At 36.7% G+C, this 24,037-nt stretch overlaps 1 protein-coding gene across 1 annotated transcript in view; it reads right to left on the bottom strand.

Moving 5' to 3' along the window:
* Positions 1 to 24,037, bottom strand: part of pigs (pickled eggs) — a 339,813-nt gene that overhangs the window by 222,297 nt on the left and 93,479 nt on the right. The window contains exon 2 of the mRNA XM_069829267.1: positions 1,559 to 1,746. Coding sequence (XP_069685368.1) covers positions 1,559 to 1,738 — 180 coding nt within the window. The 5' untranslated portion in view covers positions 1,739 to 1,746. The remainder of the gene's footprint in view (positions 1 to 1,558; positions 1,747 to 24,037) is intronic.

The raw sequence follows: 24,037 nt of genomic DNA, 5'->3' as shown, positions 1-24,037 counted from the left end.
GACTGGACAATGGAGCCTTTCGCACAGCGTCCATGCAGCTATGTAACTCCGTTTAGAGTGGACATAAACACATCTGAGAAGTACAGTTGGCGTCACCGATTTTGGCAGACGAATTTTGTTGATCTGAACTTCAGAGCGAGTTACTCACTGGTACAAGGTCGGTACACACTTGCATCTCGGTCAAAGATTGCAGCAGCGGTAGCGGGTAGGTTATAGAGTTGGGATGTGACAAAATTTTTCCGTCACAGCTCCGAAAAATCGCTATGACACATAACAGCAATTTTGTCACAGTGTGATTTTGTGTTCCGATGATTCTTGGCGATTGTTTGCAAATGACAAAGATACACAAAGCAGTCAGGTCACCAGACTGGACAATGGAACCTTTCGCACAGCGTCCATGCAGCTATGTAACTCCGTTTAGAGTGGACATAAACACATCTGAGAAGTACAGTTGGCGTCACCGATTTTGGCAGACGAATTTTGTTGATCTGAACTTCAGAGCGAGTTACTCACTGGTACAAGGTCGGTACACACTCGCATCTCGGTCAAAGATTGCAGCAGCGGTAGCGGGTAGGTTATAGAGTTGGGATGTGACAAAATTTTTCCGTCACAGCTCCGAAAAATCGCTATGACACGTAACAGCAATTTTGTCACAGTGTGATTCTTGGCGATTGTGAATGTTTCTCATTACGAGTCGACAGATGTTTATGTTTATCTCTCTTCTGCGAATTATTTTTATTTTTGCTTCCTCAAATTTTGAGATTGCCCGTAGAGAAAGCATACCAGATAATAATAAATTTATATAATGTATTAAATCCAATATTCAATTAAAGACAATTTAAGTTCATAACAGTGAAAAAACCTGAAAAGTTCAATAATTTCAAAGGTAAAGTAATAGCAATGTTTTTTTTTTTTAATTTGTAAGGCACCCCTGATAGTGGCAATAGTTATTTCTGTTAAAATAGATGTTGGAAGGGAAAGAGATTTCAAAAATTTTGCTAGGAAGCCTGGAATTGTTCCTCTAACGCCAATGAGTAGGCCCACTATCTCTATATCGTCGAGTTCGCATTTTTCTTATTATGAAATGGTAAGTGTATAAATGTATTTTCTTGATGGACTTCTACAGGCTGGGACTGATGGGCTTTTGTGCCATGTCTTATATCAACAATACTAATTAGCGCGACAAGTACAAAATGAAGACGCTCTGAGCTGTGTTATCGCGATGTGTAGGCGCGTATATTCGCCAAAGAATGTTTACGAATGATTAGGTGAATCATTCGTGGAAGAATATAACAAGTGCACTGGTATCTACGTAAAGATTATTATTTTTTGGTCGTACAGAATACATCTGTTATGGTAACAATTAATATTAGAGGAGAAAAATTCGCTCCGGCACCGGGGATCGAACCCGGGTCCTTGGTTCTACGTACCAAGCGCTCTCACCGTTGAGCTACGCCGAAGTCCAATCCACAGCACCGGATGGAACCGCTCTCCTCCAGTGTTTAATTTTAATATCTCCTCAAAATCTGAGCCAGTGACTAAGAAGAATCAGTGTTACCTTGCAGAGAGCGACACCAGTGTCCAGGCGGTCCATGAAGTTGTCCACGTTGATGTCGAGCTCGGGGTACAGCATGCTCAGCCACTCAGCCAGGTCCTCCTTCATGGCGTACAGGTACTCCTCGCTCGACTTGAAGGGGCGGAAAGACCGCGTCTCCTTCATCACAGGCGTCACCTCCATCTTGACAACTGAAACAACACAGCACACACACGATTGTCAGCAAATGAAAATTACACACAGAAGCAGATCGTAAAACTAAACATCGCAATTGGATATCGTGTTCTGATTTGGTACTTTGACAGCATTCGACGTTTCTGGACATCTACACCGTGGCATAGCTGTAGAGCAGCGCTGACCAAACTGGGTATCAGGATTACATCGTGTAATCAAAGACATTCATACTGGTAAGGGGAGTTCCCTGTACATTGCTCTCTGTCTCGCTCACGTACTGAAGGCAAGCAGTGTCAGTACCATGTCGCTCTGTCTCTAGCAGGAACAGAAGATTTCGTACAGAATGAGAAGAGGAATTTATTCGCTGTTCTGTCGGAGAAAATATAATATGTTGCTTTGCTCAACGGTTTAATTGGTAATAGTATATAGAAGCGACATTACAGGGCATTACGGTGAATAGACAGGCATAACAGATATTATTATTATTATTATTATTATTATTATTATTATTATTATTATTATTATTATTATCGAGGAGCCGGCTTCCAGATATGGAGGGTAGCTGTGAATATATTGAATAAGCAGTCGCGGACAGCCGATGAGAGGTGGTCCTCCAGCTTGGGGTTGGGCGAAGGGCTAACAACCCATCACCGTAAGAAACAGCTTGTTACGAAACCTTCACATAAGCCTCGGAATGGGACTGATTCTCTAGCACGACCAATGGGCAGGACATGTAGCACGTATGGGCGAATCTAGAAATGCATATAGAGTGTCAGTTGGGAGGCCGGAGAGAAAAAGACCTTTGGGGAGGCCGAGACGTAGATGGGAAGATAATACTAAAATGGATTTGAGGGAGGTGAGATATGATGATAGAGACTGGATTAATCTTGCTCGGGATAGGGACCTATGGCGGGCTTATGTGAGAGCGGCAATGAACCTCCGGGTTCCTTAATAGCCAGTAAGTATTATTATTATTATTATTATTATTATTTATCAGCAAGTGTTACCATAATTTTTATATACGTGCCTGAATATATAGGCCTACATCTTCCCTTGAAGGTTAAAATAATTACTAGACTACGCTATATCTCCATTTTAATTTTTTTTAATCTTTTGATGACTATTATCAGTTATTTACTAGTTATTGATTTAATAGTAATAATAATAATAATAATAATAATAATAATAATAATAATGGTAATACTAATAGCAATACTGATAGCATTACCAGTAGCTATCAGTAGTAGTAGTAGTAGTAGTAGTAGTAGTAATAATAATAATAATAATAATAATAATAATAATAATAATGGTAATGGTAATACTAATAACAATACTGATAGCATTACCAGTAGCAGCAGTACTAATAATAATAATAATAATAATAATAATAATAATAATATAGAGAAACTGATTGAATATTACGTACTGGTGTAGTAATGAAACGAGCTATTAAACTCTAAGAACTGAAATCAGCCTTAAAACATCGTCCTGAAGAGAAAGATGATATAAATAAATCTAAGGAAGCCAACTATCTAGTAGCGAACGAAATAGCTCGTTCTCTTAAGCCTTCAAACAAAGGAGAGTTTTATAAAAGCGTAATGATCAAGATGGCTGAAATAATTTGTCCAATGAAAGTTGTTATTAATTTTGAAAAACTGCGCATTTCTCGATTAAATATCCAGAAGATAATTCAGGAAAATTTTGATTGTGTTCATTGATAAATATTTAAAAAAAAGCATCCAAGAAAAGATTCAGTACATCCGTAACAGTTTCTCCAAAATACCCGAAATTTTAAAGCAGTTGGAAGCTCGAAATAATTCCTTGGAACATTCACTTTCTCTGATGGACGAAATTTCGGTAACATTGTCTTCAGAAACACATGAGGTTGCAAAAATTGCGTTCGACAAAATCAGTCAGGTATTGCAGAAAAATTCCGGTTACAAAACACTGTGTCAGATTTCTAAAAAAAGCTTTCTGGTGAAGAAACAGGTATTGAAGAGGAATTCACCGAAGAACTGTGGTGTTTTTCACATACGTCTGTGACGTCATGCGACGTCGAAAGAACATTTTCACTGTACAAATCATTCTTTCCTGACAGATGCAGGAGCTTCACACAGGAAAATCTCAGGATGACCTTCCTTGTATACTGCAACAGCCTTCAATAAGATAAGAGTTCTACGAAACAAATAATTTATAATCATATTTCCGTGTATTCGTTTTTGCTTATTTTGGTGCTTATTTTCACCCTTTTTTCATGCCTATTTTACTGTTTCCGTGTATTTGTTTTTGCTTATTTTGGTTCTTATTTTCACCATTTTTCGTCATTATTTGCTTGCTTATTTTACAGTTCAGTTATGCTTAGAAATCTGGGCTTTAGTTATTGCATAAACCCTTGACTTGAGCCATTTTTATTTGATTTTGCGTGTAGTGATCACTGTTTACAACACATTTCTTGCGTTTTGCAGGACTTCAAGCAGCACTACTTTCATCGTTTGATGTCATTTTACGCATGTTACGTATTTTTCCTCTAGATGTCAGGAACAACAAACTTGAATTTCTTATGAGAAGGGAACAAGTCGTGGACTAAGCTCCGTTTAAAAATAAACATGTATTGTATTGTATTGTATTTATTAACATTCCATGGTATTCATACATTGCTCACAGCTAGAATATGGGACAAGTCAAAAAACTTAATACTATTATAAAGTCTTAATTTATAGTCACAGTTTAGATGAAATATATACAGACGAGATTTACAATATAGTCTACTAGTACAACACATAGTTTTAGTATCAGTTTCATGAAGCTTAATCGAATGTCATGAATTCACCTACAGAATAGAAGGCGTGAGAAATTAGGTACTTCTTTAATTTGCCCCTAAATAATTTTATGTTTTGAGTTTCATTTTTTATATCGATAGAGAGGCTATTAAAAATTATTACTGCCATATAACGCACTCTTTTTTGGTAGCACGATAGACTAGCTGATGGAGTATGAAAGTATTTTTTTTACGTGTATTTATGCTATGAACTGTTCAATTAGTTACAAAGTTTTCACGATTACATACGAGGAAGATTATTAATGAAAAAATATAATGACAAGCCATGGGCATTATTTGTAGTTTTTAAAATAGTCCTACACGATTCCCTAGATTTGGCACCTACTATTATTCTAATTACTCTTTTTTGTAATAGAAATATACTGTTACTATCTGTGGAATTTCCCCAGAATATTATTCCAAAACTCATTACCGAGTGGAAGTATGCAAAGAATATTATTTTTAAGGTATTGATATTTACTATCTTTTGCATAGATCTAATAGCAAAACGCGCTGAATTTAGTTTGGGGGTAATTTCTTTAATATGATTCTTCCAATTTAACACATTATCGATTTTTAAGCCAAGAAATTTGGTTGTTGTTGTTTATAATAGGGGTCTATTGTTAATTATTGCGCTAGAAACTTGCGAGGTTGAATTTGGACAGGATTTAAATTGAATTATGTTAGTTTTGTTACAATTTAATACCAATTTATTGACTGACATCCAGTCACATATTTTGAAGAGAATTTCCTCTGTTGACGATTGGAATGTGTTGGAGTTACTGGCTGTAATTACTATACTTGTGTCGTCTGCAAATAATATAGAATGACCTACATCTCTTTATTAGGGGGGCAAGATCATTTATAAATACTAGAAAAAGTAGGGGACCTAACATGCAAACCAAAGTGTTGAAATCTAGACTAAAGAAATGCGAGACCTGTTTCCTTTTCATGTAGAATGAAAGAGCATACCTAAATTAGTATGACTACAGTCTTAACTCATTTTTACCAAAACTGGGACTTGTTCCCTTTTCATATTTAGTGATTCAATTGAGAGTACAATAATCACACCACAAATGTCTCTCCCTTTAAAACTGAGCTTTTCACTTGCTAAACATTTCTTAATCTCTGAACTGTATTCAAGCTTGCGGGTCAGAAATTGGTTTAGTAACACCGTTCCCACACTTAAGTTCGTGGCACTGCTAATCCTTGCATCTCACAGCTGCAACTTGACTTATAACTGTGAACTGTCATGGATGTATTTTGCTCGATCACGAAGGGATGAAGATGAGAAAGCATTCTTAAGATCATGTGAAGTTATCGACTGTGTTCTTCCGCATGGGACGGGCTGGGAAAAATTGTTTCACAAATTGAGCAACACTAAAGCTGCAAATACTGACAGTGATATATTTGCACTGAGCAGATACAAAATGCAAATAATCCGATCTCTCAGCATACACTGCTCTACGGAAAAGACTTCGTTTACTATTGTATCAACGATTCATTGATCTTTTAAAATGGCACAACCCTGCTGCGTGACTAGAAGTCACTCTTTCGAAAATTATATTCTTATTCAACACGGTTACGCGATATAAACGGTTGGCTACATGCTTAATCCTTCTTACAAACCGCTTTTAGAGCCGCGGTGAGGGTCCATGAAGAAATGTCATGGGAAATCATAAGAATTTACTCACCAGTACCAAAGTTAATAATCTTAAATAGAAAATCTTAACGATTAATATATTATCACAATGGCCAAAAGTATATAAACAAAGTAATGTACTACAAAAAAAAATACAATTTCTAGACTTTCAAAGTGAGTGGGATGTGAAAAAGATTATGAATTTTGCAAATGTGTCTGTATATTTTAAGTTCTCTAACTTTTCGTGAATATCTACAGGATCTATCAATAATGGTATTTCCGCGCAGTGACCACATGATTGAAGGAGCCATATAAAAGAGAAAAAAGTGGCAGAATTAATCTATGAAATCCCTTGGTTTGCGTGAAACTTCTTCATTCTTGGTATGTAATTTTTAGGTTAGGTTAGAAGAATAATACTAAGATAATTTGTATAAACAAAAGCCGCCCTAAATAAGGGTTCGATAGATCGGCCTACTAATCAATTCATAAAGAATAATAAGTAAACAAAACAATTTTGTGACACTTGGAAAGAAAAAGAAAAAACATTAAGATAAGAAAACGTAGGAAATCATTTACAATAAAAATTTTGTTGGGTACAAATGATTACTAATTATAGCTAAGGATGATTTTAACACGTGAGATCCCATGGCATCAATCGTTGCATCAGAAATTTTATATTGTTTAAGTTGATTTAAAGTTTCACGTGGGATCGTGCCACGGGCACCGAACATGAGCCCAAAAACTGTCCAATGTGTAATGTGGTATTGTGCTCCAAGATGCTGACAACAAGGCTCATATATGACTTATTTTTCACGACACACCTCTTGTGGCTGTTGCTCATGCATCTCAAAACGGATTGTGGGATCAAGAATGACACCCTTATCCTTCTGCCGATCAATTAAGATGATATCAGCCCGTCTAGTAGAGCCATCAGAAGAGACGCAACCAACCTCCTCATAAACCTCATAGGAAGCATTCTGACGGATTGAAGCTGCGATGAGAGAACGAACCGTATTATGTCTGTTGATTCGGAGCAATTCTCCATGACGGCAGAAACCCAAGACGTGAGGAAGCGTTTCTTGCTCGTCGCATCTTCTGCAACGGGTTGAGTCAAGAGTTCTACCAGGGAGAGTACGTACAGGTATTGTATTACAGTTCATCTTAATGGCTTGCGTCCACTGACTGCTCGAAAGTCCCTTTTTGGTTGAGATCCACGAATTACCTTTCTTCCAGTGAGAATAGAAAACAACTCCCAAACCTTTACTTTTCAATTTGCTCCATTGATGAAATGAAAGGATGAGTACATCTTAGATAATGGAGTGAGACGGACCGCGTTGAAAACCCCCAATCAATTAATCAATGACTGAGAAAACGAAAAGAGTAATATAAAAGGTATGAGAGTCCGCGAAATCGCATGGGCTCTTGGAACTCATCTTAAGGGGACACTTATGTGAGTTTTAAAACTGCTACAATTTTCATCCAAAATGTATTAATTTTAAACTACATAAACAGGCCTACAATACTATCATCTGTACACAGGTTGGTGCCATCAGGGCTAATAGTTTTGAAATTATATTTTTTTTTAATATTTATATTACATCACTAAAAAGGTTCCTTGCGACAAAGTTTTCAAAATGTTTAGTTCATATTGACTCAAAAGCCTGAAAATAGTAATGAGAATATAAATTATTATAGATTTTTGAGCTCAGTCTAAGTAGAGAGTCACAATAAATTTTTAAGTGGATTTTCTTAATTTTTCACCATTATTTCACCATATTGTCCCCATAACCAAAAATTCCATCGAACACGATCCGCTTGGATGGGAGACCAGAGCGATAACACTTGAGATATAGACCTTAACCTGTGGAGAGACGTAAAAGGTTTTCTGTGAAGATGTGGCATGCCTTCTAAAATCTATAAAAATGTTCACAATATTGTTTTCTCAGCGGATAAATACTGAAGTTAGTATATTTCATAAGAACAGCTTCATGGGCTAGTGGTCAGAGCTTCTGACTACAGTTCATGAGGTCCCGAGTTTAATTCCCGGTTAAAACACAGGAATTTTTCCTTATAGGGGAATGTTCCTGTGTTCGTCCATGGTCTGGAAATTAGGCTAGGCATAAGTTTAAGACCTGGCGCTTCATAATCATCCTATCATAATATAACAGCGTAAATCCGCCTTCCAGGAGACCCAACCTCAGAAGTGGGTTACAAATAAGCCACGGCCAGGAGAGACCAGAAATGTCAAATGACAACCTGGTGGCATTGGAAGAAAATATATACGGTGACTCAATGCTAACACGCTCGCTTTATAAGCCAGGAGGCTCGGGTTCAAACCCGGTCAATCCATCCTGTGTTTATAAATTGTGTTGGGCAAGCCTGTGGTCTAGGCAACAGGGGGATTTTCTCCGGGTAAGCCTACTCCAGTGTCCCGCGCCGTGGCGTCGTGGTCTAAGGCATCCTGCCTGGGACTCGCGTTACGGAATGCGCGCTTATTCGAGTCCTCATGGGGGAAGAAATTTTCTCATGAAATTTCAGCCAGTATATGGGACCGATGCCCATCCAGCATCGTGATGCACTTGGGGAGCTACGATAGGTAGCGAAATCCGGTTACGCAAACCTGCTATAACGGCTGGGGGCTCATCGTGCTAACCACACGATACCTCCATTCTGGTTGGATGATCATCTACCTCTGCTTACGGCATGTGGCCGTGAGGCCAGCAGCCGGCTGGTCGGTCTTGGCCCTTCGTGGGCTGTAGCGCCACGGATTATTATTATTATTATTATTATTATTATTATTATTATTATTATTATTATTATTAAACCTACTCCAGTTCTCTTGTGACATCCAAACCATTCTCCATATTGAGATAAGCAGATATAGAAATTGAAAAGCAATAAAATTCAATTCATTTCAAGTTTCATAACCAAAGATACTGTAGGATTCATTGATTGCACATATTAGGCTAATATATATTATGAAAATGAATCTCCAGCTTTGAAATTCACACGATACTCAGGTGATTCTTATAACCTGCACACAAATGAAAGACGCAATGAAATAGTGATCAATAAAAAAGTACAACTTTCTTAGAATCTTAAATCTTTCTTGTGTTACTTAATGCCTACGGGAAAAAAGAAACTCAAGACAAACTCTACAATATCTGAGGGAAAGAGGAAGATTTGAGTTCTAAGAACCTAACATTTACAGAGAGAATATTTCCGATGCTACTTTCAATTTCCTTTAATAAATCATTATTTATTACCACGTCATTTGCATTTCATAGGCAAAGGAGTGAGAGGTCAATCAAGATATTTTAGAAAGATGAATCTGGCCAGAGGAGATTCACAAATAGAAGTCTGCCTAGGAGAAAAGGAACAGCACTCTACGTTCATGTTGTGTAACTCGATGCCACTTTCACTGACAAAATATTGAATTAACAACAATTCAGGGTTGCTGGCTGAATCCTGGTCAGCCTGGTGCAACAGCACGAAAACGTCAAACTGCGTGACAGTTGAAGCACGCTGTGTATGAACCAGGAACGGCATAAAAACAGCCATGTCCAACAACTCTTTCAAATTCCCCTCACGATTCTGTGAAGTTGCTGGTGTTCTCCCAGTGAAAAGACAGGGTGCAAGACGAACGCGGTCAGTGAATAAGACCTTGGAATACGGCTACTGTGACTGCAGACGTCTTACGCAAATCCACCTTGAAAGTAATCTCTTCCATTCTGCCAAGTTTGGTACAATTGGGTACATTTGTACATTTTCCAAAAATCAGTATCATGAAGATGATACATGCTCTCTCATTATAAGTTCATGTGCTTTGCAACAATTGAGTATTCAGGAAGAATTACATCTTTCTCTTCAGAATAGGTACGAGGAGAGTAACTTGGTATAAATCGACCGAGGCGAATGGAGATGCGGGCGTAATGTGAACTATCGCTATGACGCTATACGAACGCAGGAGATGTACAAGTGGCGCTCCGGGCTGCAGGACTCCACTGGCCTTGGTCGAGTAATAACTGACCGTAACGAAAAAATACAACCCTCTCTCGCCGTCGGAAATGGAAAGACAAGGAGAACAAGAGGAACACAAGGAAAACAGAGAGAAGGCAGGAGAACAAGCTGTATAGAACGAGAACAAAGGAAAGACAATGCGAACAAGCAGAATAGGAAGACAAAAATGACAAGGAAAATACAAGGAGAAGAAAGGGAAAACAAGGATAACATGGAGAATATAAGGGGAAGAAAGGAAAAATAAAACTAACAAAGAGAATACAAGGAGAACAAGGTAATGACAAGAAGAACAAAGGTAACGTAGGACAACAAGGAGAACACAAAAACAAGAGAAACACAGACAACAACGGGTAATACAAGGAAAGCAACAGGAAAACAAATAGAACAAGGGGAACAGAAGAATAACAAGTAGAAAACAACGCGAACCAGGCGAAAACAAGGAGAACAGGGGGAAGACAATAAAAACAAGGCGAAGACAAGGAGAACAAGGAAAAATAAATGAGAATTACGGGAACACAAGCAGAAGAAGGGGAATACAAAGAGAACATGGGGAATATACGGAATAACAAGAGGAATACAAGGAGAAAAGAGGAAACACAAGGAGACCAAGAGCAGTACAAAGAGAACATGGGGAATATAATGAGAACAAAGATAATAGGAGGATAATAAAGAGAAAACAAAGAGAAAAGAATAATACAAGGAGAACACAAAGAAAACAGGGCGAAGACAAGGAGAAATCGATGAGAATAAGGGTAAATCAATAAATCAATGAAAACACGGGGAAATCAAGGAGAACAAGGGGAACCCAAGAAACAAAGGGAATACAAACAGAAGAACGGGAAAACAAAGGGAACAACAAGAATGCAAAGAAAACATGGGAAATATAATAACAGCAAGGTATACACCATTCGACAACTGATCGCACCCTCATGTGGTTCTATGTAAAAGATATGCAGTTTAGACTAGTAGGGCCGAATTCATAGATATTCTTAGCGCGGGCTTCCAGTGGATGATCAGCGAACTAACGTTTTTCATATTCATAAACCAGTGTTAACGATATGATACGATATGATATGAATCCTGCACAAGTAACCAATCGATAGCCGAGGCTAGTTTAGCACGCTCGTTGCGCGGCCTAGCGAAATGAATAGCACTCGTAGAGCTATGAGCTTGCCATTTTCTTCGTGTTACCAAAGAAACCGAAGTTGATAGTTAATTTTTCTTGACATTTTAAAAGACATGATGTAGTTCACATTGACATAAAATATAAGGATTCCATTCTTTACATTTCATGCGAAAGTAATTTCTTCAAATCTGCCACAAAAAATAAGATGTCCAACTTCAATTAAAAATCGTAAGTTTTAAAAGGATGTTCGTTTCTAGTATTACTTGGATCTTCACGAAAATCATTATTAAAATTTACACAAAAAATTAGAAGTACTACTGATGAAAAGGGAAAAGAATTAACTCGTTAAGAATGTGACCGTAATTACAGCTTACCGCTGCGCAAGACTTACCAACAGAGAGTTAAACGTCTTTTTCGGCGTCAGGAATGCTGAAATTTCCATGACTATCTCGATAAACAGAACTTTTCCGGTTCCACAATCCTTTCTCTTAATATTTTGCATATTGGGAAAATACTTTTTTTCTAGGAATCAACTCAATGGCTTGCACTGTAGTTATAATATTTCCTGTGCTGAAGAAGAACTCATTTCCCTACCTTTTGAGAAATGTTTGCACCACTGAATCACTGCACTACGGCCCATGGCTTCTTCACCATACACTTGCTGCAACATTTGCAAGGTTTCACTTGCCGTTTTGCCTAGCTTCAGACAAAACTTGATATTGGCACGTTGTTCAAATGCTGACATGATGGAATTAATGGACGCACAGTTCACGTATACTGAAGTTATTCACACAGCCATCCGAGTAGCCATTTATGATGAAAAGTCATATACAGATGTCACTATTTGTATATCACAACCACTTTCTGAATAAGGACTGAATCTGATAATTAAGACAGAACGCAAGGTGCGATGATATAGGGGAAGTAAGCTATAAAGATTGGCATTTCTTCGAACACGTTCCGAGATGTGATGCACAGAAAACGCAGCACTTCCTACGACATAAACTGACTAATGCGTTGAAAGATTTCTTCATATTCTGTATACTCGTGTCCAAAGTCAACAATATAATCAATGAAAAACTTTCTTCATGCGTCAAAACCTTGGACTGTTAGCTTTTGAAACTGAACTTGATTAACTAAAGTACAAATATTTCTGACATTTATTTATCTGTAAAACGCAAAATTGGTCCAGATGCAGCTCAGTCAGTTAACTGATCAAAGATAAGCAGAAACTAGTTCTAGGGAGATAAGTGATATTTGTAGCCAGCTGAACAAAGGGAGCCAAGAATCGACCACGTGGCGATGAGTGATATTTTTATGTTTGCAGTCATTCAGCTGGAAATGTAAACTATACTATGCTATAAGGACCGGAGAACGCGAATTCGATTATGCGCAATGTTCAAAACATATAGAGGTGGAGAGAAATAAAAAATAGGTTGCAGCCGTCAAATTACTCTTCAAGGAACGACCATTCATATAAATTGAGGGAAAGAAGACAGAGGACGGACACTGGAAAGTTTTCTTTTCTCAATCGTACTATCAGGAACTGGAATGCTTTACCTGCAGACTCACTAAAGGCTTTACCAATAACCAAAAATGTATTTAAAAATAGGCTTAAGGACTTTACTATATGATACACACTACTTAAAGGGTGTAATTGATATCTTTCTTGTTATTTGAAGTGTTCTATCAGTGAGGAAGTGTGTTGTGTCAGTGAAGTCTATTGTATAAGTGAAGTGGGTTGGTGTCAGTGAAGTGGCTGTGCAAAGTATTTGAACAGTGAAATGGTTAGAAGTGTTAGTGAAATCAGGTAGAATCAGTGCAGTGAGTGAGTTGACAGCGAAATAAGTGTAGTGCCGAAAGGCACTTATGTAGGTATGACCCTCTCACACTCGTGGGTCTTAGTTCGAACTTAGAGTTAAGATACAAATTATATTTACTTTAAATGTTATTTTAAGTGACCATGATTCATTTAATTTAGGATGCTCCTTGTTATTATTATTTTATTATTATTATTATTATCATTATTATTATTACTGTTATTATTATTATTTGTAATTTAAATATGTCTTGTATTGATTAAGGCTGATTGAGTGGAAGAGAAGGCCTTATGGCCTTAACTCTGCCAGCGAAAATAAAACATTATTATTATTATTATTATTGTTTTTATTAGTTGTGTTTATTATTAATTGTCATTATTGAGTGTAATCAGTTACCACTGCCACCGGGTATATACCCATTTGCAGTGTGAATACATACATACATATACATACATACATACATACATACATACATACATACATACATACATACATACATACATACATACATACATACATACATACATACATACATCGTTCCATAATGTCTGACAGGAGAAGTAAACATTGTCGGCACAGTAAGAGAGAAATATAATTGTTATTCAACCTAAGACAGAAATCTCACTTGAAGACAAGCGTGGAATGAGACCTCTGCCATTGGATGAACAGCAATTATACTTCTCTCCTCATCTGCCGGCAATCTTTACTTCTCCTGTCAAACATTATGGAACGAAGTATAGATACCGATTCCAGGGATATTATGTGAAGTTTGTAGTTTGTCAACAGAACCAATGGAACCAGAAACTGACTGTTTTGAAGTGATGTTTGCAATCAGCTGAACAAAGAAAATCGAGAACTGTTTCCAAGGAGATGAAGTGTTAATTATATTCGGACAACTAAATTAAATAACAGAAAAGATCCCAGGGAGATCAAGCGAAATTTTAAAACGATAAATTAAACAAAGGGATCAGGAATCGACTTCGGGGATATTAACAGTGTCAGCTGAAAGAGAGGGACAAGGACACATCTCAAAAAGATCAGCGCTTCAAAAACCGGTTGCCGTTCTATTATATTTACAAATCATGAATCCGACGGTATTGGAAGAGGCTTTGGCTTTGCTCTACGCAACTGTTCGTAAGAAAATTTCGTCGCCTTTTCAAAAGAAACTCGACAAAATTGGCATCTTGTTTGAACACGGATACGTGTAAGCAAAGTAGTGCAATGAACAATCCTAGCTGGATACCAGTTCTTCAAAGGCGAAATTCGATCTATAGACAGACGGAAGTGACAGTTAATACTTTACCTTGAAGTAAATATAGTAAAAACCTGTCTCAAACTGAAATCTCTGAAGATATTTCTCAGCCCCGATGTCTTTGTAGCTGTCTCTGCTGCTATAGAAATAATAATTACACGATATTTTCAATCGAATTAAGGGGTTAGGTACAGCTCACAGTAGTAAAATTTTTATAAATAAGTTCGGACAGCCGCTTTTTTGTGGATATAGTGACCACAACTATGTGGTGCCATCTGTCGATTTAGCCATATAGACTTAAGGTTCCGATGAAGTTCTTTAATCCCCTCGAAAGCGTACTATGCCTTTTCAGATTCATGCGATCTGTACGCCAGTCATATAAGTGTATTACATTTTATAGATATAATCTGTAATGGCATTTATCATTACAGTACAATTATTTACACCTGACAGTCGCCGACATATAAGTGTATTACATTTTATAGATATAATCTGTAATGGCATTTATCATTACAGTACGATTATTTAGACCTGACAGTCGCCGACAATGTGCGCCTGGGTCAGGCGAGTCCATTAAGTTAAGCCAAGGGGTGTTTGGGTTAGTCAGTCGCTTGCTTTCAGAGCGATCGGATGTCACGCGTGCGGTAGAGCGGTGTGTTTCCAGTACAGTTAAGTTGTACTGCATTTCTTTACTGACCGCTCGTTCTTATCTCTATTCCGGAAATCTCCCCTCTACTCCTATTACTTCCCCTCTTTCGCGTCGCCGAGCTGTGAGGACTAAATCGATTTGTACCATTATTAATATTATTATTATTATTATTATTATTATTATTACTATTATTATTATTATCATCAATACCGGCATTCAAAAAGTCTGACGCTATAGAGATAATTTCGCATTCGTGAAGTCCGTGATCGATTCTGAACTCTAGACATCTCTGAATTCTTTGAGGTTTTGCTCAGTTCACTGCAAAGACGTAGGCCTAACAACACTTTAAAGAAATAGGCTGCACCTTCTGTTTAAAAATTCTTTCAAATTTCTCGATATTTTAAGGTATTACCACACTCTAGTACATAATGTCACGAAGCTCAATACATAAGGAATTGCAATCCAATGAGTTGAACTTTAGTTGCTAGCCACTAGGATCGCTACTAACGCACAGTATATTGTTCCTAGTACTCTCAGTTGCTAACCGCTTGCAGCATTGTGTCGCAAGAAATGCAAAAAATCACCTCAAGCTTCGTGACTGTATGTACTAGACTGTGGTATTACTTTGTTATTTATTTATTGCAAGTAGTACAGAATGAATATTGGCACAGTAGTAACATCTATTTCGAGGTACTGCACGTGTTCAGCCACCCTAATGCGGAAAAATGGACTGCAACATGTAGCGTCCGATTCTTTTTATTTCTTTCCCTTCTTTCCATCTGTCCATTTGAGTACAGTCTCATCTTCTAAACTATGTGGCGTATTTTGCTCTTGCCCAATATTTGCGTGCCAAACTTAGTCAGCAGAATTTTTATTTAAAATTGTGACACTTTGTACTCTGCCACCAATGAATACAGATAGCAGAGATTGGCGATTCACTAGAAAAGGAGTAAAGAGTTTCCTTCATTTTTTTTTACAGAGGAAAGAACTCCGCTTGAAATAACAGTGGCCATATAAGATTTCTTTCATCCATTCATTTACTGTACTATCCAAGTGCAGATCTTTCACTGCAAACCTAGCTTTCTCCAATCTTTCCTATTTTCTGCCGTCCTCTTTATTTCTTCATATGATCCATATATTTTAATGTTGTCTATCATCTGATATCTTCTTCCAACCCAAACTCTTCTTCCGTTCACCATTTCTTCCAGTGCATCCTTCAGTAGGCAGTTTCTTCTCAGCCAGTGACCCAACTAATTCCTTTTCCTCTTCCTGATCAGTTTCAGCATTATTCTTTCTTCAACTACTCTTTCCAACACAGCGAGATTTCTGTATTATTTTTAATTTAGGGAAGATTTTACAATTGAAAGGTTGAGAATTATAGGGGTAATTAATAACCGTCATTTTATTTAAATTAAGATAAGCGTATTTCTATCATGTAATCTTCTGCCTAGAATATGATCCGCACCTTTGTTTCTCAGTTAGAACACATCTAAGACTTTACTTCGAGAGAATACCGTGCATATGTATAAAAAATTGAATAAGATACAAAATTTACCAACTTCCTTTTTATTGTCATATAAAATGTAAAAATGACAGTACCATTAGGACTCCTTACCTTCCCCTCCCCCTCTACTATACTCAGCCTGTACCACACGACGTGCGCTGCGTTGCAAGATTTATTTCAACGATTATCGCTATTATTCAATTTAAATTCATGATTAAACGGTTTCATTTGAAAAAAAATGATTCAAGGCATTAACTGTTCATATTATTTTTACCTATCTGCTAGTACAGCAATCAGGCATTTCTCTCGGGCCATTACCGCAATAGAGCGCTGCAAACATTAGGCAAAGACTATTTTCTTTCCTGGTTAACGGTGCTACATCGAAAGAAAAGTGTAATAGAAGTTTTGTTACATTTAACATGTATAATAACCTGTTAACTTTTGGTGCACGCAAATGTCTAACTCTTAGCCAGGGGTTCGTATGCCTGCAGAATCGGATAAATTCGTGTTGGGTTCGTTAGCCGAGCGGTTTAAGGCCCACAAGATATGTCATGCCAGCATATCGTGCCTAAGATCGCAGGTTTGCGTCCTGGACACTGCAGTCAATCGAGGCTGTGGTAAAGGATGGGGAGGGCCCATGTAAAACAATCGATGTAATGGTACGCATGGAAGCTGACGGGGTTTCAGTTGACTGTAGTTGAAATGATTTTGCTCCTTTTTTAAGAAAAAAAAAAACCATTACAAAAATGTATTGCTTTAATCAAGTGCAATGTCCTTAATATTATATAAAATTAAAAAATATCAACGTATTTTATATGTAACATACAATTTATAACACATTATATCACGATATGACCATAATACTAGCTGACCACTATAATGGACGCATGGCTCCTAAGAGTTAACATACAGAATCACCTCTTAAATTTGGTGCAGCCTATATATTTCACGCTATATATTTCATACTTACTTACTTACTTACTTGCTTACATACTGGCTTTTAAGGAACCTGGAGGTTCATTGCCGCCCTCACATAAACCCGCCATTGATCCCTATCCTGAGCAAGATTAATTCATTCTCTATCATCATATCCCATCTCCCTCAAATCCATTTTAATATTATCTTCCCACCTATGTCTCGGCCTCCCTAAAGATCTTTTTCCCTCCGGCCTCCCAACTAACACTCTATATGCATTTCTGGATTCGCCCATACGTGCTACATGCCCTGCCCATCTCAAACGTCTGGATTTAATGTTCCTAATTATGTCAAGTGAAGAATACAATGCGTGCAGTTCTGTGTTGTGTAACTTTGTTCATTCTCCTGTAACTTCATCCCTCTTCGCCCCAAATATTTTCCTAAGCACCTTATTCTCAAACACCCTTCACCTATGTTCCTCTCTCAAAGTGAGAGTCCAAGTTTCACAACCACACAGAACAACCGGTAATATAACTGTTTTATAAATTATAACTTTCAGATTTTTTGACAGCAGACTGGATGATAAAAGCTTCTCAACCGAATAATAACAGGCATTTCCCATATTTATTCTGTGTTTAATTTCATAATTAAACTAAACAAATTCCTTAAAAATCTTAATAACGTTCAACCGACAGCATATGTTTCACGCAGTGACAGGGAACCTGTGAACCCCTTGTCACTTTTCAATTGGCTTCGGTATAACCGTACCATTTAATCCCATCGCTTTTAGCAGCCTTGGAAGCTTAAAAGGATGTTAAATAAACAAAGGATGGTAAACAAGTACGAGTCTGGTCGTGACAGTACTTTCCCCGAAGCTAAAGCGTGCATGGTTATGGATACATATCTAGTCCGCTGCGTGGGAAGTGGCCGCCAAATTACTCATTAGTAGATTAGAGCTGCCGATTGTTCGATATTTTCAAATGATAACTACATCCAACAAAAATACGTACAACCTCAGAGGTACTTAGCGATCTAATCCCATGCTTTCTTTCAGCTTAATAAGAAAATCTGATCTTAATCTCATTTATAAATACTTCTGGGTAAGAAATCTGTTCGGTATTCAGCTTATGTTGTTATTCTGAAACTCATGAAATTAATTCAGTAAGCGGATGAATACTTTTCACGAATGGTTAATAATAATAACAATAATAATTATGTATTGCTGTGTTCGCTATCGATAACATTCGAGTAAATCTGACACTATATCCAAGAAAAAGGGAAATTTGGAATGTTTTTCATAAATTCATTTAAAATTCATAGTTTGGAAATATGAAACAAAATTTATAATAATAATAATAATAATAATAATAATAATAATAATAATGTTTTTTTTCGCTGGCAGAGTTAAGGCCATAAGGCCTTCTCTTCCACTCAACAAGCCTTAATCAATACAATACATATTTAAATTACGAATATTTACACTACACTTAAAAGGTTCTCCAGCAATATTCTTCAGTTAAGTTAACGACTAGTAGACTACATATTTATTTACATTTAGATAAACCTATAAGGTAAAGTAGTAACTTAATTTATGAGCTAATTTAATTCAATCAATTATAATTAATTTGAGGTTTGAGATAGCTAGTAAAATGATGAAAATTAATTTAATATAAGCTTACTAGAACTATGTTACAGGGAGAAAAAAATATATATACTGTATATACAAATCTAAAATATATTTCTATAATGAGAATATTAATGTAATTGCCATTAGAGGTTTTTGTAAATCTATTTAGAGAAATTAATGATAATAATAGGAATGGACAGATGTTAATTTCATTATAAGATGTAATAAATATTAATCAGCAATTAATTTGTTAAGTAAGAATTTATGTAATTTTGACCTAAATGAAGTTATTGTCCAACAACCCCTTACATCACTCGGTAGCGAGTTCCAATTTCTAGCAACTGAAACTGTATAAGATGAAGAATATAAAGATGTCTTGTGATAGGGTATAATGAGTAAATTGTTCTGATGAGATCTTGTACTTAGCTGACGATATGCGGATAAATTTTGAAAACGAGAAGCCAAATAGATTGGGGTAGCGGTGCGCAGAATTTGAAATAAGAGAACAAGAGAATGCAGGGCTCGTCGATCGCTTAGTCTTAGCTAAGACAGACACGACAATATCTTTGAAAAGAAAAAGAAGTTACCTTCAACAAAGTGCAGACCGTTTAGCTATATACCTAACGCTTAAGTTAACAACAAATAATTAGTATGGTCGCTAACTATCTACACCGTGATTACAAATTATTGGACAATTTCAGACAGGTATATTTTCACCAATATTGCACACAAATACATTATCTTACCACCACTTGAAAGAGAGAAATTTGAAGTTTTATGTTGACCTTAGATGCACTCGATGTGAGCCTCACACGGCAGTCGTCCAGGCTGTGATCCCATTCTTATCAAACCCTCTCAAGCATATCTTGTGTGACTTCTTGATTGCTGGGTTAATGAGTCCTCAATTCGCCTAACGTCGCTGGAAGTGAAGGTATGTAAACATTGTCTCTGACGAAACCCCACAGAAAGAAATCACACACTGTGAAATCCGGTGAACGAGGTGGCCATATACAGAAGGTTCTGTCAGCGTTCGTTGCACGAACAATCCTTTGACGTGGTAGATGTTGATTTACATACCTTCGGACCTCCGTATGTCAATGTGGAGAGGTTCCGTCTTATTGGAAAATGAACCCCTGTTCCTTCTTGTACGTGAGTTGTGGCATTAGCCAATTTTCCTAAAACAACACCTACCAGGTCGATTGATTTTCTATGTAACTGCTTGAAGTTAAATGGCATAATAAAACTAATGTTTGCTCTTTAAAAAATATATATCGGTACATGTTGAAATTACGCCAACGAAATGGGCAACTTTACTTAGTCGCGCGCGGAATTCTTCTCTGCAAATTGTATTCTTGAAATAAAATGTCCATTGCTCCCTAACGGTCGAGGACAGAATGAAAATTTGTGTTATAGTGTAAAAGAGAACGATGAAAAGGCAGCTAGACAATAGATAAAAAGAAGATAACGGAAATATTAATAGAAATAGTTTACTGCGAAACAGAATTCCGTGCGCGACTAAAGCAGGGTTAACACGTGAAAGTAACCACCATATATTTTCAATATTTTATTGAACAAGTGCAATAAATTTATTATTAAATTGAATAAGTACTATATTAGGATTATTTCTTATCACAATAAGTTTCCAGAAATCTCAGGACTTAAGACGCCTTGGAAAGGCAGACATGGAAATTGAGAATGACAAGATAACCACGGCTGTAAGAGATCTAAAAAGAAGAGTAATTATCGATAATGAATTTCATGTGCATCATTTTCATAAATTGACTCAAAGATAATAAATATGAACAAAATTTGTGTAGTATTTAAAAAGAAATCGCTGTAACAGAGGGCAAGGCCAGAACCACTTTTATTTGGGATGGAAGAACGTTAATTTTTGTGAAAATCTATAAATCTACTTTCGTAGAACCAAATGCTTTCACTTTATACTTCATATAATAACAAAGTATACAACAGTTAATTAACTAGACAGTTGTATGCTATTCCCCAGCTGGTATTCTTGAGTTATTTGCGGGAGGAGTGTTCGGTTACACACAATGGACGTTTTCCTGGCGAATCCATGTTCTGCTTACAAAGCCCCGAGGCCGTGTGACGGGTTACAAGCTTCTCGTCATTTTGCCATGGCAACAGATAACGGTCACTCCATCCTCCTACACAAATTCCAAAGTCGACGAAAATTACATATTTTAGTAATTTAAATTATGACAATCACGACACAATAGACGCCGACGGGGAATACACAATCCTGGAGAATATAAACACGTGTTGCGAAAACTATTCTTTCCAAAAGGAGGAAGAGACGCGAATGATATAGTACGTCATCACAAAGGAAAAAAAAAGAGCTTTATAATGTGTTCATTGACTTTTACAGCTCGTGTACGAGTCTTTGTGCTTCGCTTTCAGCGGTACTGCTACTATTCTTCATTGTGCACAAGGATAAAATATAGTGCTTAAGAATATAAGACATAATAACCACTTCCATATGTTAAAATGAAAACAAGCTGTAAATTACTTACTTAACTAGTTTCGGCTTCGTGTCAGCCATCTTCAGAACTATATTCCTAAGTGATATAAAATGTTAAAAGTGTATAATCAAGTTGTATAAAATATGGTGAGTGATCATCTCTATAATTAGTAGCAAATTTTTCTCTCATTGTTGCTGGTGGTTTGAATACTAGAAATGTGGTGGACGTCTATAATATTGAAGTCCTATTTTCGATCTTTCCATCAAAATTTTTCAAGTTCTTTCAACCGGGATGGTGCGAACGGAGAGAGACATGTGGCCCTGGCAGTAGAAACTCAAACAGAAATTGCTATCATCCCCAGGAAAACAAAAGGATGCGGTCTCACACACCTTTTACATTATCGTTCCTTTGTTTAGACTTTAGAACAGGGGTCGTCAGCACAGAGCACCCTGGGGCTAGTATCTCTTACCCGCGGAGAATACAGTGCACCATGGTGCACTCGTAGCTGCTAGCGGGTATGTTCTCTACCTCTCCCTGCTGCACGACGGTGCACACGGGACGGCACCGCTTACCCTTTGCACATTTCAGCGAGTGCTGACGACCACTGCTTTAGAAGATTTGTACGTGAACACATGGAGTCCACACCTGTGGAGTAATGGTCAGTGAGTCTGGCCGCAAAACCAGGTGGCACGGGTTCGATTCCCGGTCGGAGCAAGTTATCTGGTTGAGGTTTTTCTGGGGTTTTTCCTCAACCCAATATGAACAAATGCTGGGTAACTTTCGGTGCTGGACCCCGGATTCATTTCACCGGCATTATCACCTTCATCTCATTCAGACGCTAAATAACCGAAGATGTTGATAAAGCGTCGTAAAATAACCTACTAAAAAACATATAGAAAATCATTATAAATTTGCTCATATATTATATAAACTGCAGACGCGAAAAAAGTTGCGGCCATGATTATTGATGTAATTTTTACAACATTATAATTTACTATTTAGGAATGTTTTAATGTGTGAGACACAACTGGACGCAGTTATGCTATAATAGACCAACCGACAGTTTGAAAAAATGGAGATATGTGCAGAAATTTGTTGTTGACTTAATTATTTAACTCACAAAAAATCAAGAATGCAATATCTGCATTCTGCTGACATATATTAGCAAAATATTTTTACTGCTTTTATTTTGCTTTGCAATATTAAACCAACTGCTGGTCTGTTAATAATCGGTTAGGATTTTATTATTATTATTATTATTATTATTATTATTATTATTGTTATTATTAGTGGTATTTTTGTAATAGTATGAGTGTTACAATACTTCTTGTGTAAAATCTTTAATAAATACCCAAATTTACTACAATGGTCAATATCACGAAAATAGGTTTTTGTCTGTTGATCCCTGATTGCATAACTCCGTCTAACTTTTAGGTGCATAGTTTTTATTTTGTCGCTATTACATGCAATGTGAAAAAAAAAATTGCATATAGGCTACAATGGGCAAACAATAAGTTTCCGGACTGCCCTGAATGTAGGCAACACACAGGACACAGGAAACGGGAAAGTTATCTAGAACCAGGGAACCGCCTGGAATCTATACTAAATGCATCACCTGAAAGGCAGAGAAGAAGACTAGCCATAAGGTGTATATGGAAAGATTCCAGGAAAAATCGCAATAGATCCTTCCCATGTTTGTAAAAATCACATGTAGAAGCTCAGTTCAAAAAAGACTATCTGACGTTGTTTCACAGATTGACTTAACAGGCATGGAAGCAATGATCTTTAGTGACATCCGTATATATGTTAACGGTACAATAAAATATATAAGTACAGTTCGGAAATATATTGATTGCATCTTGTATGAATATGAGGGCTTACATCTCAAAAAGGAATTATGTCAGGAAATTAATTTTCTTTCTGATAGATCTTAATAAGATAATCTTTTAAACAAGCTATTATACTCACAATAATGTTTCTGTGATTAGTCACGTCGATTTGTTCATTTCATTACCAAAAATCACTCTAATTAAAATTCATAATTTCTGTAAAATATAATTAGTTTTCTTACATCAATATCATACCAGTAGTCTACTTTTAATGTATATGTCTTCTGACAGCTTTATAACATTATTTGTTTTTCGAGACGTGAACACTATACGCAGATTTATTATTTTTTCACTTAGTAAGTAAACCTGAGTAAAGGAAAAACTATCCACCTAAAAGTTTTCTCTTACTACTTAAAACATTCCCAAGTAATTCATTACAACGCTGTAAAAATTACATCAATTATGGCTTCAACTTTTTGTGTGTATACTTGTAGTTTACATAATTTATTGACAAATACATAATAATTCTGTGGAAAAATAACTAAGGAAGAGACTAGTGAAGTGCTTTGTGTGGCATTGTATGGAACAGAAACATGGACATTACGACGAATTGAAGAAAAACGATT

Source organism: Periplaneta americana, chromosome 6, assembly GCF_040183065.1.
Source record: "Periplaneta americana isolate PAMFEO1 chromosome 6, P.americana_PAMFEO1_priV1, whole genome shotgun sequence".
NCBI classification, from domain to species: Eukaryota; Metazoa; Arthropoda; class Insecta; order Blattodea; family Blattidae; genus Periplaneta; species Periplaneta americana.
Note: the sequence above shows the minus strand (reverse complement) of the source record. Positions and strands in the feature narration are given on the sequence as shown.